The following is an 18,848-nucleotide window of genomic DNA, read 5'->3' as shown; positions in this document are numbered from 1 at the left end:
CATCACCATTCAGTATTCTGTGGATGCTATGACAAATCACCCCAAACTTAGTGGCTTAGGACAGCACAGATTTATTATTGTAAAGTTCTCAATTGAATTGAATTCCAAAATGGGTCTCACTGGGCTAAAATCAAGGGGTTGGCAGGGTTGTTCCCTTAGAAGTCCATAGGGGAGAATCCCTTTCCTTGCCTTGTCCAGCTTCTAGAGGTCACCTGCATTCTTTAGCTTGTGGTCCCTTCCTCCATCTTCAAAGCCAACAATGGCCAATCAAGTCTTTCTCAGGTTGCCATCACTCTGGTTCTGACCCAGACTCTTCCCTTTGTAAGGACCCTTGTGATTACACTGAGCCCCCCCAGATACTCCAAGTTAGCCGCCATACTTTAAGGTCAAGTAATCAGTAATTTTTTTTTTTTTTTGTGGTACGCAGGCCTCTCACCGTTGTGGCCTCTCCCGTTGCGGAGCACAGGCTCCGGACGCGCAGGCTCAGCGGCCATGGCTCACGGGCCCAGCCGCTCCGCAGCATGTGGGATCCTCTTGGACCGGGGCACGAACCCGCGTCCCCTGCATTGGCAGGCGGACTCTCAACCACTGCGCCACCAGGGAAGCCCGAGTAATCAGTAATCTTAACTCCACCTGTAACTTTAATTCTTCCTTACCATGTAACGTAACATATTCACAGAGATTAGGATATGGACATCTTTTATTGGGTTTATTGTGGTAAAAAGTAAATAACATAAAATTTACCATTTTAAGTGTGTGATTCAGCAGCATTAATTCCATTCAGATGTTGTGTAGCCATCAGCAGTATTTCCAGAACATTTTCATCACCCCAGACAGAAACCCTGTAATCATTAAGCAATAACAGAAGATGTCTTTCCATGTACTTAGGTCTTCTTTAATTTCTTTCAGCAGTGATTTGCAGTTTTCAGTGTACAAGTCTTGCACCTCCTTGGTTCAATTTATTCCTCAGTATTTTATGCTATTTTTTGATGCTATCGTAAGTAGAATTATTCTTCTTAATTTCTCTATGGATTGTTCACTGCTAGTGGACAGAAATGCAATGGAGTTTTAAATGTTGATTTTTCACTTTGCAACTTTGCTGAATTCGTTTATTGGTTTTAACAGCTTTTGTAATTTTTAGGCTTTTCTGTATATAGGAACATGTCATCTGACGGTCTCCTGAAATGGTCACATGGCAATCCCCCTTCTGTCCCCACGCTCCTATAACCCCCCTCCCCATTTCCCTCTGCCGGTGTCATTTTATCCTACTTTACCCTGGCCTGTGTCTTACCTGTCTCCCAGGTGTCAGTGAGGGAGGCTTTGGTGGCATTCATCTGCCTGCCCTCAGAACCTGGCACACGAGGGCCACTGGTAAATCTTTGTGAATGAATCAATCAATGGTCAAATCTATAAGCTGTTTCCTTTTCCTGCATTTTGGAGTGAGCAATGACAAACACTTTTTGAAATGGCCATCCACATGAAAATAAAATATACAGGAGGGGAAATCATTTAGCTAATAAACCACATGGATCAAAGAAATGCATAGAAAGCAAGAAGCGGTGTCTGTCCAACTGAGTTAGCAAAGATCAAAGGAATGATGCTACTTCTGTGCTGCCAGGTACGTGATGAGAGGGGCCCACACACACTCCCACACTGCTTGAGGCAGTGGAAATGGTACAACCTTTTTGAAAAGAAGGTTGACAATTCCTATCAGGGTCCTTTCAAAACCCATAGGACACCCTAAGTATTTTCCCACAAACCTACTGTAAGAAAATAATTAAATAGGGGCAAAGACTTAGGTACAAAGATGTCCTCTTGTGACATGTTAAACGAATGAAACAGCCTATTAATGTCTAAAAGTAGAAAATATGATCAGAATAATGATGGTACTATAACAGGCCATAGCCTTAGGGAGCCGATAATGTGGGGCCTGACAGGTCCTTAACATGAATTTGCTAATGGGTGGATGTGGGGGAAGGGCTGGATGAATCAGTGGCCGGGAGGTAACAGTGGGCTTTGCTGTTAGAAAGTCACACCTTTGGCTGTGTGAAGAGTGGAGTCTGAGCAGTGGAGACAGGGGGGAGGCTGGGTCTGGGGAATTCCTCCCACGTGAGGCCCAGAGGTTACTTCCTGCAGCTTCTCAGCTCAAGGGCCCTCCTCTAAAGGCGTGTCTTTCTCCACACAGGACATGTTCCAGTAGACCCTACCGGCGCCTCTTCCTGGCCCAGAAACGCTTGTTCCCAAGCACGAGAGAGCCATGGGCAGCCTGCACGGGAGCGTCGTGGCCCATCTCCTCTGGATGCTGCTGCTCTGGAGTGGGGACAGCAGCTGTCAGGCCCAGAGGGCAGGTGGGGCTGGAGGCTGTGCCAGGCTGAAGACAGAGCCGTCTGTGTGCGCGTCCGTGCGTGTGTGGGTGTGGGCCTCGGGGTGGGCTAGCGCCTGTGTGTGAGAGAGTGCGGGTCATCACAGGGGAGGTGTCAGCTGTCCCCCAGCTGGTGTGTGTCATAATCAGTCGTGCAGCTGGGGCGTGTGCACGTGGGTGTGAGAGTGAACACACACCTTTTTCTTTTTTTTAAATTGGAGTATAGTTGCTTTGCAATATTGTGTTAGTTTCTGCTGTGCGGCAAAGTGAATCAGCTATACGTATACATATATCCCCTCTTTTTTGGATGTCCTTCCCATTTAGGTCACCACAGAGCATTGAGTAGAGTTCCCTGTGCTCTACAGTAGCTTCTCATTAGTTATCTATTTTATACATAGCAGCGTGTATATGTCAATCCCAATCTCCCAATTCATCACATCCCCCCTCCTTCCCCTCTTGGTATCCTTAAGTCTGTTCTCTATACATGTGTCTCTATTTCTGCTTTGCAAGTTAGTTGATATGTACCATTTTTCTAGATTCCACATATAAGTGATATTATATGATAGTTGTTTTTCTCTTTCTGACTTCACTCTGTACGACAGTCTCTAGGTCTATCCACGTCTCTGCAAATGGCACTATTTCGTTCCTTTTTATGGCTGAGTAATACTCCATTGTATATATGTACCCCATCTTCTTTATCCATTCCTCTGTTGATGGACATTTAGGTTGCTTCAACACACATCTTGTGTCAATCATAGAATGTGTTGAAGGTGTGTCTCTGTTGAGTGCATACAGGGTTTGGGGACAGTGGGCAGGTTAGTGCCCTGCTGTGTTGTCTGGCTCTGTGAGGACGTTGGACCACATCCTGGGGGGCGTTGGATGCACTGGAGTCCAGCCAGAAGAGGCGGCTGGGACAGTGAGTGGACGGGAAGTGGGGAAGTTATTGTAGCAGAGAAGGCCCGGGAGGGAGGGGGTAAGAAGTGACAGGAGGGTTTGCCCACCTGTCTGAGGGCCTCCTGGGAGGAGTCACTGTCAGTGGGGGACATGGAGAAGGGGTCAGGGACCTGAGCTGGTCTGGTCTGTATCACAGCACCCAGCCCAGAGCCCGCGCAGTGCGTCCACAGCACACAGCTGGACCGGATCTCAGGGAGAGCGCCTGTCACTATACGGCTGGGTGTAAAATGCTGCCCCCATTTTACAGATGAGGAACTGAGGTAACAGATGCCCACTACTGTATATAAAATAGATAAACAACAAGGACCTACTTATAGCACAGGGAACTATATTCGATATCTTGTAATAATCTATAATGGAAAAGAATTTAAAAAACGAATATAGATATATACATCTATATGCATAACTGAATCACTTTGCTATACACCTGAAACTAACACAGTATTGTAAATGGACTATACTTCAATTTTGAAAAGTGTTGGAAAAAAAAAAGAGAGGCTCCTATCCCCCACCTCCATCCCCGTGAGGCTGGGGGACACAAGAAGTGCTGACCAGAGCCACGCCCTTTATCCGGGGCCTCCAAAGAAGATGAAAAACAAACAACAGACCTCAGAGGCTTCCATTTCTCCATCGTTTTACAAAGTTCTGCTTTGCCTGAGCCTCACAAAGCCCGGCTGTCTAGAAAGACAGTGATGAGTGTGGGCGTCCTGGTTTTCATGGGAGGAATGTGGGGCTTCCTAGGAGCTTTCTGTGTCCCCTGGGATGACCCCACTTGCCCAGGCCATACCCAGGATTATCAAATTCAGAAGTGGGAAGGCCCAAGGACCTTCTGTCCGTGCCCTCATTTCACAGAGTGGCGGCCCAGGGGAAGCAGTCGCCTGCCGGGTCACAGGGCCCTTGCCTGTGGCAGAGCCGAGGCCAGAAGCCAGGACCCTTCCCACCACATCTCTCTTCATTCTCACCTGCCCAAGACGCAGCCTGTTCCCTGGCCTCCAGGAGAAAGTGGCCCCTTGGCGAGGCCTCCTGCACAAATGAACCTTCTGCAGCCTAGAGGATTACAGCCGCAGGGCGGGCCCTCCCTGGCGCACAGCAGCAATTATTCTGATCAGGCTGGGACATCACTGTCCCAAAGACAAAAGGATGACCTTTTGTGTCAAGAAGAAACACTCCCCAGGAATTATCTCTGAGTCCACACATCTGGGCGGACACACTTCTAAAACTCTAATCCTGTTAGGGGATCAATCCGGCGAAGGCAGGGATTCATTTCAGCTCCTCAGCGGATCGGACCTGGATTTTAAAAACTAGAGGGGAAGGTAGATGTGGAAGATTCAAGGGAGGCACTGGCTCAAGGCAGGATAAGATGTATTTGTGTGTGTGTGTATAAATATGCCTAGCTTTATTTTTCTGTTTTTTGAACTTAATGCATTGCTTGTAAACACAAAATCCGAAGTACAAAGGAATACCATTCACTCATGGTTCTGCTTGCCAGAAATAAGCTATGTTTCTTTTTGTAGCTTCTCTCCTGAATACACAGTTGTACACAGAGACACACATGCTTTTCATACCCAACAACAGAGTGGAAAATGTATCCACATTGGTAAATAAGGGTTCCTGTAGGGCCCGGCCATGGCTGTGGTGGCTTCCTGGCATCCCACTGAATGAGCACAGGAGTATTATTTAAGTAGTTCCCTATGGGTGATCATGGAGGTGGTCTCCAGAATTTTGCTTGGCAGTGCTGCCATGAGCTTCCTTATACATCTTTATTTTTTTCCCCTTCCATTTATCTGCTAGTTTGCTTCAGTTAAATCACGGAATCTGGAATTGGTGGATCTAAAGATACCCTCTCCTGTAAAAGGCTTTTAGGACCCTGACAATGGGGTGACAAACCCCATGGCCACTTCTTGAGCCCACAAAGGCACTCTCCTTACGCTCTCACTGGCTACCACGGTCTCTCTGACTTTTGCCAGTTGGACAGTTTAACAAAGTGGAATTCTTTTTCTTTTTTTGGTTTGTTTTTATTTTATTTTCACTAATCAGATGTTTGTGCCAGGTGTTCCCAAAGCCTGATCAGTTGCTGCTGTTGGCATGGCCAAGACTCAGATTCCAGAAAAATCGAGACGAGGGCATTTTGATGGTTCCCCTGTATATTTGTGCAGCACTTTGGAGTTTAGAAGATACTTTTCCTCATATTACCTAACTGTGAAATGGGGACGAACAAGCTCTCTGCACAGGGCTGCCCTGAGGATCAGAAATAAATTAGATAGTACTGCATTTTGTTTAATCAAAAGCATCACATAGCTTATATAAAATTTATATTTGTAAAAATATAAGCATATTTTTTATAGAGCACTATAGAGCTTCTAAAATATATGAATGCAGTCTAACTTACGTGATTTCTAATAGTGAAATACTTTTAACTGTTTGACTATCTGACAAGAGAGGACTGGCTAAATAAATTATGCTCATCCCTGCAGTGGAATCTCTGCAGCCATAGAAACCGGCATTATCACACTGAAAACGGGCTCCCAGAGCATCGCTGGATGCGGTAAAACCAGCTGATATACCAGTGCGTCTGGTACAGGCCCACTTCCATCGATAATTATATGGAAATAGCACATAAATAAATACACCGTGGGCTAGCAGTAGTTATCTCGGAGCAGATGGAAATATGAGCGTTTAAAGATTTTTTGATTGCCTTTTCTGCTTTTTCTGAAATGGGCGTGCATTATTTATAGTAGGTTTGAAAGATAATGAAGTCACTTTCGAACCAAAATAATGGGAAGAAAGAAATGGGTACGGTAGCGTTCCATGATTGTTACTCACTTATATAAATATATATATAAGCTATATATAAAATTATACATATTTATATAACATCCATATATTATATAATATATAATTATATATGTATTATTCACTTATATACATATATAATTATATTATATATAATTATGCATATGATATATTTTATCTATCATTACATAGTATATTATATATAATTGTATATGTTATTCACTTTTAGAAATATATATAAACTATAATTATATAGTTCTATATTAGTATATTTTATATACAATTATATATGGTATCCACTTGTATAAATATACGTATTAGCTATATATATAAATATATATGTTAACTATATCTATAGGCAGCTGAACCTCACTCACAGCAACCTCGGAGAGACTCCCAGTCATGTGACCTTTAGGGACCCGAGGCTGGGGCTTTAAGGCAGCAGCCAAGGCCCCGCTCCCGCCCCCCAGCGCGAGGCCGAGTGGGCGGGGCTTGGAGGCAGGTGGGCGAGACCCGAATGACCACGCCTCCCGCCCCCAAGGACCTTGCCTTTCCTGCGACCCAGCGGCCCCCGTCGCCTTTTCTGTCGCCCCTGCAGGTTGCAAAACCGTCCACTACGACCTGGTCTTCCTCCTGGACGCCTCCTCGAGCGTGGGCAAGGAGAACTTCGAGAAGGTCCGGCAGTGGGTGGCCAACCTGGTGGACACGTTCGAGGTGGGCCTGGACCGCACCCGCGTGGGCGTCGTGCGCTACAGCGACCGGCCGACCACGGCCTTCGAGCTGGGCCGCTTCGGCTCACGGGCCGAGGTCAAGGCGGCGGCGCGGCAGCTGGCCTACCACGGAGGCCACACGCACACGGGCGACGCGCTGCGCTACGTCACGCGGCACAGCTTCGCCGCGCGGGCCGGCGGCCGCCCCGGGGACCGCGCCTTCAAGCAGGTGGCCATCCTGCTGACCGACGGTCGCAGCCAGGACCTGGTGCTGCCCGCCGCCGATGCCGCGCACCGCGCAGGCATCCGCATCTTCGCCGTGGGCGTGGGCGAGGCGCTGCGGGAGGAGCTGGAGGAGATCGCCTCCGAGCCCAGGGCCGCGCACGTCTTCCACGTGTCGGACTTCGACGCCATCGACAAGATCTGGGGCAAGCTGCGGCGCCGCCTGTGCGAGAGTGAGTAGGGACCCGCGCGCGGGGCAGGGCGGGGCGGGGCGGGACCCGGCTGCACCGCAAAGCGGGGCCAGAGGCCACCCGGCCAGCTCAGTAACTGAGAGCTCCCCACCCCCAGTCCGGGCCCATCACCCAGGGTCCTGCCCCGTGGGCTCTGCGTCCAGGGAGGCAGAGGTGGAAAGAAAATTAAAGAGAGCTGGGTCCTGAACCCCGCCCAGTCTGAGATACTCGGAGACTGGTTACGTCTCTTGAGTTGCAGCTTCATGTCTGCAATGGGGACCATCCACTGGCCTCCCAGGGCTGTTAAGTCAGAAAAGGTGCCTGCAGAGGCCTGGCCAGAATATCTGCACGCAGAGCTGAGAGATGTCGGGCCCTGCACCTCTCCTGAGGGGTTGCAGTGAGAGGTCATGGAAGAACGGGGGCACAGACCACCTTTGGGAACTGCCCGAGTCAGTCTGGGCAGGGCGTGACATGGTCAGATCTTTGTGCAGAATGGAATGCTGGCAGGACAGCGGAGTCTAAGGAGCCCACTGCTGGTCCCAGAGGCCAAGGGCTCTTGACCTCGTGCCCTCTGAGATCACCCGAGGCCTCCGAGTTATTTGCCTGGAATCTTGACTGTGGCTGGGGATGGAGGATGGAGAGGAAGGAGTATGCGGGCAGAGGGGGCAGACAACGGGCAGAGATCCAGGGGCCCCTGGGGCTCTGACCTGGACGGCTGACCTCCAGGACCCTAGTGGGGTCATTCTGAGGCCAGCCCCCTCTCCAGGATAGGAGGGGTGAAGTGAGTTTCTCTTGTGCCAGCCTTTCTCCAGGTTCAGCCTCTGCCTGCTTCACTGGGGTGATGTTTCCTCCTTGCTGGGTAACTTCCGCCTCCAGGGCCCAGGCGGGGGCAGGGAGCAGAGTGTCAGACTCTGTCTTTCCGACTTCTCTGGGGGACTGCGCCCTGGCTGGGGCAGCCCAGAGGTTTGCACCTGAGCAGGGGCAGGGGCCTGGGGCAGTGGAGGAGGGACTGGCAGTGGAGCAGCTGGCCAGAGAGGCAGGTGCCTTGTCCCAGGGATGGGCCGGGCTTGCAGCTGACTCATATCTGAGACTGGATGCCCTCGGTTTCTTTACCACTTTGTGGCTTTTTCTCTGCTTACTTATTGACAGATACTTACTGAGGGTCTCATGTTTGTGTGGCCTGACTTCTGAGCCTATAGAAAAAGATAAGACACAGCACCTGCCCTCAAGGCTTTCGTAGTCTAGATGGTGGGAAAAGGCACCAAAAAAGGAATGTGATGGGTGGGGTCCTGCTGTGGTTTGGTGGATGGTGACCCTGAGAAGAGGGAGGGCTTCCTGGAGGAGGTGACACGTAGATGGTTTAGAAGACAGAGCTCAAGCTTCAGTGGCTGCACTTAGTCAATGAACTGGAAATGGCCAGAGGAAAGGAGCAGAGTGGAGGATGGTGGCTTTGTGTGATGGTCAAGGCCTGGATGAAGGAGGGCCTTGTGTGCAAGGCAAGACGTTGGAGGGTTCTTGGCAGGGCGTGACATGGTCAGATCATTATGCAGAATGGAATGCTGGCAGGACAGCAAGCAAAAGGGAGCCCCTTCACAAGACTGCTGGGGAAATTCAGAGAATGGTGCTGGGGTGGGTGGCACATTGATGCCGAGGCCCATTTTACAGATGAGGAAATTGATGCCCAGAGTGCTGAGAGACAGTCACCTAGTCTACAGTGTGCCGTTCATTGGCCATAGACTTCCTTAGTGACTTCATTTGACCCTCACTGCAACCTCCTAAGGTACAGATGCTCTTCTTTTTGCTGCTGAGGGCATTTAGAACGCTGAGATCATGGGCTTCTGGGCCCTCAGCAGTAGGCCGGAGCGGTGGCGGGGCCACACTGGGGAAGAGAAAGGCAGAAGGAACAGCCCGGGCAGGGCCAGGCGAAGGCTTGATCTAGGTGCATATGCTCAAGAAATCCGGGCTGACAAGAGCCAGACGCTAGGTCACGGGCCTAGCCAAGGGGCAGACATCCAACGTGGTGGCTGTCCAACTACCATCCAGCACCCATGTCCAGCACCCAACTACCATCCCAGAGCCTTGATCCAGGGACCCCAGGGACCTAGGAAGCAAGGCTGCTTCTAGACCCTACCCTCTGGCATTTCGTCATCCTGCCAGCCTGGGTTCAAACTGGTTCTGCATCTTGGCAGAGCAGAATGTAGATTTTGAAGAACTTCTGTGCCCAGGGGTTGGTTTTGGGACTCCTTCTGACAACCCTGGAGAGGGCAGGCCGCTGAGTCACGTTGCCCGGTGAATACAACGGCGGGGCTGGGCACAGAACCCGGGCCTTCGGCCTCCGCCTGCTGGCCTCATCCCCCTGTGCCCCCAGAACACAGATTTCAGCACCATTGACCTTGGGTCTGAGTCAGGGACGATGATCACAGGTAACAGAAAACCCCACTCTAACTTGCTTAAAGAGTAAAGCAGGTTGACATCACACAGGATGAAGAGACCAGGGGTCAGGCAGCCTCGAGCAGTGAGACCAGGCCCTCTCACTCTCCCTGTTCCCAGGCTCTTCTTTCTTGGTGTTAATTCTGATCTTGGCTGATGTGTGTGTCGGGGTCTCGGCAGTGACCGGTGTTGACTGAAGAGGTGCTGATGGGGGTTCTCTTTAGGGAAGATTGAGGTCACCGAGGGATGCCGAGGCACCGGGAATCAGTAGCAGGAGAAGTCAGCTGGTAGCAGGGATGGAAATGATGCTGGGGCCCGTGGGTGGGGAGGGGCTGCCCGTCATGAGCTGTAGTCTCCTCACCTCAGGGAGGAACACGGCTGCCCACTCAACCATGACCCAGAGGGAGCGGGAAAGGAGCCCCTGCCTCACTCCCTGCCCGCTTGGCTGGCACTTCCCGTTGGCCTGACTTCATCCGACACCAGAGGGGCCAGGTGATACGGTGACAGGGGCCAGCCTCCTGGGCTCAGAGCAAGACAGAGAAGGAGAGCAGGGGTGTGGGAGGGAAAAGGAGCTGCCAGCACAAGACAGCTCTGAGTGACCTCAGAGTCGCGAGAGTCCTTGGACCCAGCAGAGGAGAGGGTGACCCACAGGCCCGGGTTCAGTCTGACTGGACGCCTGTAGGCCCTACGACTGTTCCCAGCCCATCGCTGTGGCCTCCGAGTGGAAACAGGCTGACTATCTGGGGCCTAAACCACAGGACCCTGTTTGACGCTGGGGAGTGGAGTTAATTACCACCTCTCCTCCCTCAAAGAAAGGGGTCTGACCCAGGCAGAAACACCGGGGGTTGTACCCACGGGGCAAGGGCTGCAAGCCCACCCAGCACGCCACACATCCACCATGATAACATTAGGAGAAACCCACGATTCTCTCTAGACAGGCTTCTCCGAATGCCTGAATAGATGGAAGATCCAAGTTATTCTTAGTCGTCTGAAGGGAATCCGTTTTGTAAATACAGCTGTAGGCTGAGAGGGTCTGCTCTGTTCTGGGGACAGACGAAGCGAAATCTCTGCGCAATTGCTTCAATTAGAAACAAAGCAAAACAAATAAAAGAGCGAACAGTAACACAGTGGAAAGCACGTAATAGATTAAATCAAGGAGCATCACAGCATCCAAACAGCTAGAATTCTTTTGGCCCAGGGAGGGCACCTATGGGTGACTTCACAGCCTGAATCAGAGCCGTTCTGACAGGGGCTTCACACTCATGATCTGGGAAATCGTAGACTAACAATGTGGGGTTTTGGTGTCGTGATCAGTCCACCCAACCCCCTCGTTCGTTCATTCAACAGCCATAGTGTGTTCACGCTAATCCATTCATTCGTTCAACTTCAACCCAACCACGTGTTGTAAGCATTGGTTCAGTTCAGTCCGTCCGTCCATCCATTCGTTCATTCACTGGTTCATTCAGCAGTCACACGCTGAGTGAGTCCTCTGCTGGGCACACGCCAGGTGCCCAGGATGCAGTCTTTTTCATTGAGAAGCTCTTATCTCCTGGAGGCAGCAGGGAAGTGACAGATTTTTACACCATGGACTGTGCACGCTGGTTACCACCTGCCACTGGAAATTTCTGTTAGTTTATCTGCCTAGAAGCTGCCTTCACATATAAGAGCATAAGCTTCACGAGGGAAAGTCTGTTTCTTGCGGTGCCAGCACCTAGAGCAGAGCCTGCTATGTAGGAGGAGCTGCCTAAATATTGTTTAAAAGAAATCGAGAGCAGCGGCCCGGAGTTAGCTCTGTGCTCCCTGCTGCACTTGTGGCGCTGTGCACATCAGAAGCACTCACGCAATGATCCACCGCCTCCCAAATGCCAAGAATATTCAGCAAATCTGAACTCATAGCCAGCAGTAACTGAGTATTTAACTTGTGCGTATTTTGGTTATCAGAGACAAACAGTTGGATTTTTTTTTCCCCTTTAAAAACAAAACCTAGGGCTTCCCTGGTGGCGCAGTGGTTGAGAGTCCGCCTGCCGATGCAGGGGACGCGGGTTCGTGCCCCGGTCCGGGAAGACCCCACATATCGCGGAGCAGCTGGGCCCGTGAGCCATGGCCTCTGAGCCTGCACGTCTGGAGCCTGTGCTCTGCAACAGGAGAGGCCACAACAGTGAGAGGCCCGCGTACCGCAAAAAACAACAAAAAAAAACCCTTTATTTTATTTTTTTTAACATGTTTATTGGAATATAATTGCTTTACGATGGTGTGTTAGTTTCTGCTTTATAAGAAAGTGAATCAGCTATACATATACATATATCCCCATATCCCCTCCCTCTTGCGTCTCCCTCCCACCCTCCCTATCCCACTCCTCTAGGTGGTCACAAAGCACCGAGCTGGTCTCCCTGTGCTATGCGGCTGCTTCCCACTAGCTATCTGTTTTACATTTGGTAGTGTATATATGTCCATGCCACTCTCTCACTTCATCCCAGCTTACCCTTCCCCCTCCCCGTGTCCTCAAGTCCATTCTCTGCATCTGCGTCTTTATTCCTGTCCTGCAATGGTTCTTCAGAACCTTTTTTTTTTTTTTGATTCCATATATATGTGTTAGCATATGGTATTTGTTTTTCTCTTTCTGACTTACTTCACTCTGTATGACAGACTCTAGGTCCGTCCACCTCACTAAATAACTCGATTTCATTTCTTTTTATGGCTGAGTAATATTCCATTGTATGTATGTGCCACATCTTCTTTATCCATTCATCTGTCGATGGACACTTAGGTTGCTTCCATGTCCTGACTATTGTAAATAGGGCTGCAGTGAACATTGTGGTACATGGCTCTTTTTGAATTATGGTTTTCTTAGGGTGTATGCCCAGTAGTGGGATTGCTGGGTCGTATGGTAGTTCTATTTTTAGTTTTTTAAGGAAGCTCCATACTGTTCTCCATAGTGGCTGTATCAATCTACATTCCCACCAACAGGGCAAGAGGGTTCCTTTTTCTCCACACCCTCTCCAGCATTTATCGTTTGTAGATTTTTTGATGATGGCCATTCTGACTGGTGTGAGGTGATACCTCATTGTGGTTTTGGTTTGCATTTCTCTAATGATTAGTGATGTTGAGCATCCTTTCACGTGTTTGTTTGCAATCGGTACATCTTCTTTGGAGAAATGTCTGTTTGGATTTTGAAGGCTGGTGAGGGTCTGGAGGAGGCAGGCTGGGATGGGCTGAATCTTCTAATGACAGGACAGATGCAGAGGAAGAGGACCCTGACCCGACTCCCTGGGCTGTGAACAGCACTGAGAAAGTCTCCTGTTCTCTGAGCACCAAATGTTTTGAAGGCTGATGAGGGTCTTTGCATTACACTCTCACTCTGTCCCCACCCAGCCCGGTTGGCAGGGCCGGGGGCTGGGTGTCCCTGCTGACGTTTTGCACGTGGGGAAGCCACCAGTGCTCTAGACCCGTGCTGGCCATCACATGTGGGCACTGACCAGTCTGGGGCTGGTCTGAACTGAGAAGTGCTGTGAGTGACATACACGCCAGATTTTGTGGGCGTGGCATGAAAAAGAGAGTAAAGCATCTCATGCATATTTTTATATATATTGATTACATATTTAAATGATAATGTGTTGGAAATTTAGGGTTTATACAATATATTCCTAAAATCAACCTCACCTGGTTCTTTTTACTTTTTAAAAATTGCGGCTTCTAGCGGATCTAACTTTACATGTGAGGCTTGCCTGTGAGGCTCTTCTCCACCTCTCCTTCCTCCTCCTTTGCCCTTGTTCTTCTTCTGTGATGCTGCTGCAGATGGAGAACGGAGGTCTGATCGCTTCTAGCGCCCATGCTTTCCAGGCAGCCTGGCTACAGAAGGGAGGAGGGGCAGTTCTGGGGGACAGAGGGGAAGCTGAGTCCCAGGTCAGTGCACAGGAAGTGAGGGGCCAGTGCGGCGGCCCCGCTCCTAAGGCAGCACAGGCGGGGGTCTGGAGGCAGTGGCTGGTCTGGCCTGGAAGCCCAGCTGGGAGTGACCGTGTGAGCAGAGGAGGGGTGACGTGGGGACAGGACCAGGCCTGGGATGGGGCAGCGCTTCTTCAGGGTGGCCACTGCAGAAGCTTCTCTTTGTCCAGATTGCTCCTGGACCACCCGTGGGCCTGACCTGTCCTTGTTCTCAGGCCTCAGGGTGCCGTCGTTCACCACTGCTTAGAGCAGAACTCCTGGGCCCATCCTGCTTCCTAAGTCATAGCTGCACGTAGGATAACTTAGTGCTGCCCCGGGATTTTTCTCTAACGCATTTATGGCTTACGCTGTGTGTCCATCCGTTCTCAGAATTAATAGGCACAACACTTAACGTTGGCGTTCAGACCTTAGCCACTCCTAATTGGTCGGTGACGTGGCTGGTTAGGATCTCTCCCCGAGGAGGCCCCGCTGGCAGGGAGCAGAGCCGGGTGTTTCACCCCATTCTCTTTGACCGCAGGGCCTGAGTTCTTTCTGGTCACTGTGGATATTTAGGAAGCATCTTTAAATCCACCATGGCATTGAAGCCTCTCCCCAACCCCCTAAGTCAGTTCCTGCTTTTTCCTCTTCTGTTGCTGATGGCACTGAGGGGCTGAGGAGCTTATCCGGGATCACAGGCAACCAGGCTCTCAGCTCTTCACATAGCTCAGAACCTGCTGCCTGCAAGTCTGAGTTTTTTCACGCTATCCTTCTGTAATCCTATTGGATGCCTAATTATTGAACCCTCCCAATGCCTGGCCCAGGCCTGGCTCACGCCCGGTGACCAGTGGCTGTTTGTTGAAATGATAAATGGAGCTCACTGTACTTGAAGAAATCATCATCCCTGTTCCGCAAATGAAAGATTCTGCGCACACCTAGGAGGGGCGCAGCGGCAGCAGCCACACGCGGCGGTGTTGTTAGGGATGCACCTTCTAGCGTCGCCACTTCTGCGGCCTCACCCGGTGGCCTCCCCTGAGATCTGCTGCGGCCCGTGGCTCACTGTCCCCCGGCCTTGGGCTCATCCAGGGAAGCACCTCCGTGTCACGGCATCAGTTCCTGCCCCTCTGTGACCTGATGAGGTTCCCAGGAGACTGGACCTCAGCCCGGCTTCCCGCAGAGCCTGGGGCGGAGGCGCAGCCCCGGAGCCTCGTCTGTAATTAAGAGCTTTTTCTACCCCAGGCTCAGTCGTGGCCATGAAACAGCCTTTATATAGCTGATGGTGTGGCACTTATGAGCTTGTGGCATGCCAGCGGCCGCAGCTGGGGGAGCCTCTGCCTGCTTCTATTTTGGGGACACTGTTTGGTGGCCCTGACTCCCCTCCCCCTGCCCCTTAGCCCTTGGGTGTTAGTGTGGATGAGGGCACAGAAGCGGCCGCTTGTGCCTCTGTGGTTCATGACACAAAGCCTCCCTCTCTCTGTGTGTTGTGTGTCCATGTGCTGTTCCAGTGAGTTTTGTCTACTGGATGCAATACTTCCCATGACAACACACACACACACACACACACACACACACACACACACACACACACAGAGAGAGAGAGAGAGAGAGAGAGAGAGAGGGCGGGAGAGAGAGAGAGAGGGAGAGAGAGGCTTGTTTGGTGTGAGGCGGGGATGGATTTTATGGTTCTCCTGCAGTTCACACTGGAAAAACGTCAGCATCTCTACCCCAGCCGCGCATTTTGAGAGTGCGTGACTCTGCGTGTGTCCCCCGCCACTCGGAGGAGAGTCTCAGCTTCCTGTACTGGTTAGACCCGCTCACAGATTCAGCCACTGTGATCCTAAGTGAGGTCAGTCTGGGGGCGGGTGCTGAGATTCTTTGAGAGGCTCTTTCTTGCTTTTGACCGTGGCTGTCACAGACCACTGCATCTTCAGATGAGGAGATCGTTAGGTTCGCTTGAAAATTTGTTCTATGCTTTTTTCTTCTTGTAGCAGAAAACAGTTTGAGTAAATAACACAACTTACTTGTGTCACTGGGACCAGGCTAGATAGGCCTTGCAGGACACCAGCTCACAGCGGTGCAGGTCTCAGGGGTCTTTACTGCACTGTTGGGTTCTTTCTTCAGCACAGATTGTTCCCCTCTTATCTCCCAGACATTGTTGTGAGGCAAGGGGATCACGATGGTGAGCGATTCATGCGATCCTGCTTTTAGGGCAATACTTTCCAGAAAGGAAGGGAGATGGAGAAAAAACAAAATCAAGTAAGCGGGAAGGTGATTTCATAGCGTGGTAAGTGCTTTGAAGGGAGTAAAGCAGGGCCATGTGACAAAGGGTCTCAGGCGGGAGGGTTAGGAAGGCCTGAGTTGATCCAGGAAGAGATCCATGGGCCCAGAGTTCCAGGGAGAGGCAAGTGCCAAAGCCAAGGGCCTGCAGGAGGTGTGGTCCTGATGCTGGAGGAGCAGATGCTGGGGGCCAGGCTGGGGGCAGGGGCAGTCACAGTGCCCACGAGGAGAGCGTTACCACTGCCACTGTCGGGGGCAGATGTTGAGGCTTAGCTCTGCAGCTCAGCTCTCCCAAGTCCACCTGCCAGGAGGAGGCCAGGAATCAGCCAGAAGCAGAGCGCACCTCAACCCCCTGGAATAGTCTGTCCCCTCGACGGCCCAGAGATGACACCCACGGGGAGCCTGGGGCTGGCTGTCGGCATGTCTGGGTGGCGTGTCCAGCCTAGGAGTTTCTTTGGGTCTGTCTCCCTTAGGACCTGAGTCTCGTAGTCATCAGAGAGGGGACAGCCCTGCTGGTGGCTTTGTCCCCAGTGACCAAGTCTTCCTGTCCCCACCCCTGTCTCCATCCCCACATCCCTCTGCGTGGCCTGGAGACTCAGAGATGAACTCAGCACACACATACGTGCGTGCGTGCCTATGCACATACGCCACACACACACACACACACACACACACACACACACGTATCTGGGAGCACGTGTTCCCACGAGGCGACCCGCCCAGCTCGTCCTCTGGGTGGGCCTGAACCCCGGGCAGAATCAGCGGCCGCCTCAGCTGTGGGTTTGGAGCTGCCACGCGGATGCCTGTGGCCTGGCTCTCGGGGCCACACCAGCCTCGGGAAACACGGCTGGGGCCCCGCCCTTGGCCCAAAGGTCACTGGGAGCGCCTCCCGGGTAAACTTGTCATGACTGAGGTCACCCCCTGGAAATAATCATCGGGTTACTTAATTCTGATTATGTGCTGGGGAATTTTATTAGAAAATTACTGAAATTGAGGGAAAACTAAAAAACACCCGTCGTTAATTTTTCATTTGTGTACATCAAGGAAGAAGGAATAGTTTCCCAGCTCTGCGCAGCCAGGCCCAAGCCTGACGAGGCCCCTGCCTGACTCCTTTCTCTGCTACATCTGCGTGACCCCCTGTAAAAACCCCAGCTCTTCTGCCTCAGCCTCTGCTGATCCAGGGGTTGCGGCTCATCTCGTCCACACTTTCTAACCCGTGTGTCCCGCTCCACGTGAGGAGCAGGTACCCTCGTGTCCTGAGTTCTCCCCAGCCTGCCCGTCACTCTCTCTGCTTCTGGGTTCTGGTTTCTCATGGCAGCAGCACTTTTAGTACTGAGCTCCGTGTGGATTTGTCCCGGCAGGTAGATTCCCAGAGGAGGTTTGCACGTGCACCGTGATTCCCACAGTGCAGCCCGTGGGCTGGCGGCGGAGGCTGTGGTGCGTGCTGGTTCAGCCCCAGCGCCTGGAGCAGCCTAGCCCTGCCTCTTCACCCTGGGTGAAGCCTCAGGCCAATTCCCTAACCTCCTTCTGCCTTGCATGTTCATTGGTACAAAGAGGATGATGGTGACATTTCCACCTTGTAGAGTGTTGTGAAGATCTAAGCGTTGGGACGTGGAAAACGCTTAGCACAGTGGTGGCCCTGAGCACACGCTCTACAGCTGTCTGCTCTTACTTCGTGGGTGTGATTTTTATGTATGTCTATCTCTTCATCTGTCTCTATCTGTATGTGTATATGTGTATGTATATATCTATATTTTCATCTGTCTCTACCTGTATGTGTATATGTGTATGTATATATATTTTCATCTGTCTCTACCTGTATGTGTATATGTGTATGTATATATCTATATTTTCATCTGTCTCTACCTGTATGTGTATATGTGTATGTATATATCTATATTTTCATCTGTCTCTACCTGTATGTGTATATGTGTATGTATATGTCTATATTTTCATCTGTCTCTACCTGTATGTGTATATGTGTATGTATATGTCTATATTTTCATCTGTCTCTACCTGTATGTGTATATGTGTATGTATATGTCTATATTTTCATCTGTCTCTACCTGTATGTGTATATGTGTATGTATATGTCTATATTTTCATCTGTCTCTACCTGTATGTGTATATGTGTATGTATATGTCTATATTTTCATCTGTCTCTACCTGTATGTGTATATGTGTATGTATATGTCTATATTTTCATCTGTCTCTACCTGTATGTGTATATGTGTATGTATATGTCTATATTTTCATCTGTCTCTACCTGTATGTGTATATGTGTATGTATATGTCTATATTTTCATCTGTCTCTACCTGTATGTGTATATGTGTATGTATATGTCTATATTTTCATCTGTCTCTACCTGTATGTGTATATGTGTATATATTACTTTTCAGAAAGGTGACTGAGTTCATACGCTTCACTTAAGGCAGTAGTTCTCGACCTCCTTTTGAGGGAACCTATACAGTAAGTCTCCTGCATACAAACAGGTTCCGTTCCGAGAGCGCGTTCGTAAGTCCAGTTTGTTCGTTAAGTCCAACAAAGTTAGGCTAGGCACCCAACTAACACAATCGGCTATACAGTACTGTACTGTAATAGGTTTATAATACTTTTCACACAAATAATACATAAAAACAAACAAACACAAAAGATAAAACATTGTTAATCTTACCGTACAGGAGTCCAGTACAACAGCTGGCATCCAGGGGCTGGCATCATCGGGTGAACAGGCCAGAAGAGTTACTGACTGGAGGAGGGAGAGGAGGTGGGAGATGGTAGAGCTGAAGGACCGTCAGCGATAGGAGGCGGAGGGCAAGCTGCCATTTCACTCACGCATGACGCTGATGGCACAGGTTCTGGCTCCTTGCTGGAACCGGATGCGCGTCTGCATCTTTGAAAGTTTGCAACTTGAAGGTTTACTGTAGGGGACTTGCTGTATACGTGGTTTT

General features: G+C 50.4%; 1 protein-coding gene across 1 annotated transcript in view; it reads left to right on the top strand.

Moving 5' to 3' along the window:
* Positions 1 to 2,257: 2,257 nt before the first annotated feature.
* The window catches only part of COL22A1 (collagen type XXII alpha 1 chain), a 242,480-nt gene continuing 225,889 nt past the window's right edge, over positions 2,258 to 18,848 (top strand). Inside the window, exons 1-2 of the mRNA XM_032609582.1 lie at positions 2,258 to 2,348; positions 6,708 to 7,274. Of these exons, the coding sequence (XP_032465473.1) occupies positions 2,258 to 2,348; positions 6,708 to 7,274 (658 nt within the window). The remainder of the gene's footprint in view (positions 2,349 to 6,707; positions 7,275 to 18,848) is intronic.

The sequence above is a fragment of the Phocoena sinus genome, chromosome 17, assembly GCF_008692025.1.
Source record: "Phocoena sinus isolate mPhoSin1 chromosome 17, mPhoSin1.pri, whole genome shotgun sequence".
Classification (NCBI taxonomy): Eukaryota; Metazoa; Chordata; class Mammalia; order Artiodactyla; family Phocoenidae; genus Phocoena; species Phocoena sinus.
This window is presented reverse-complemented; position numbering and strand designations above follow the sequence as displayed.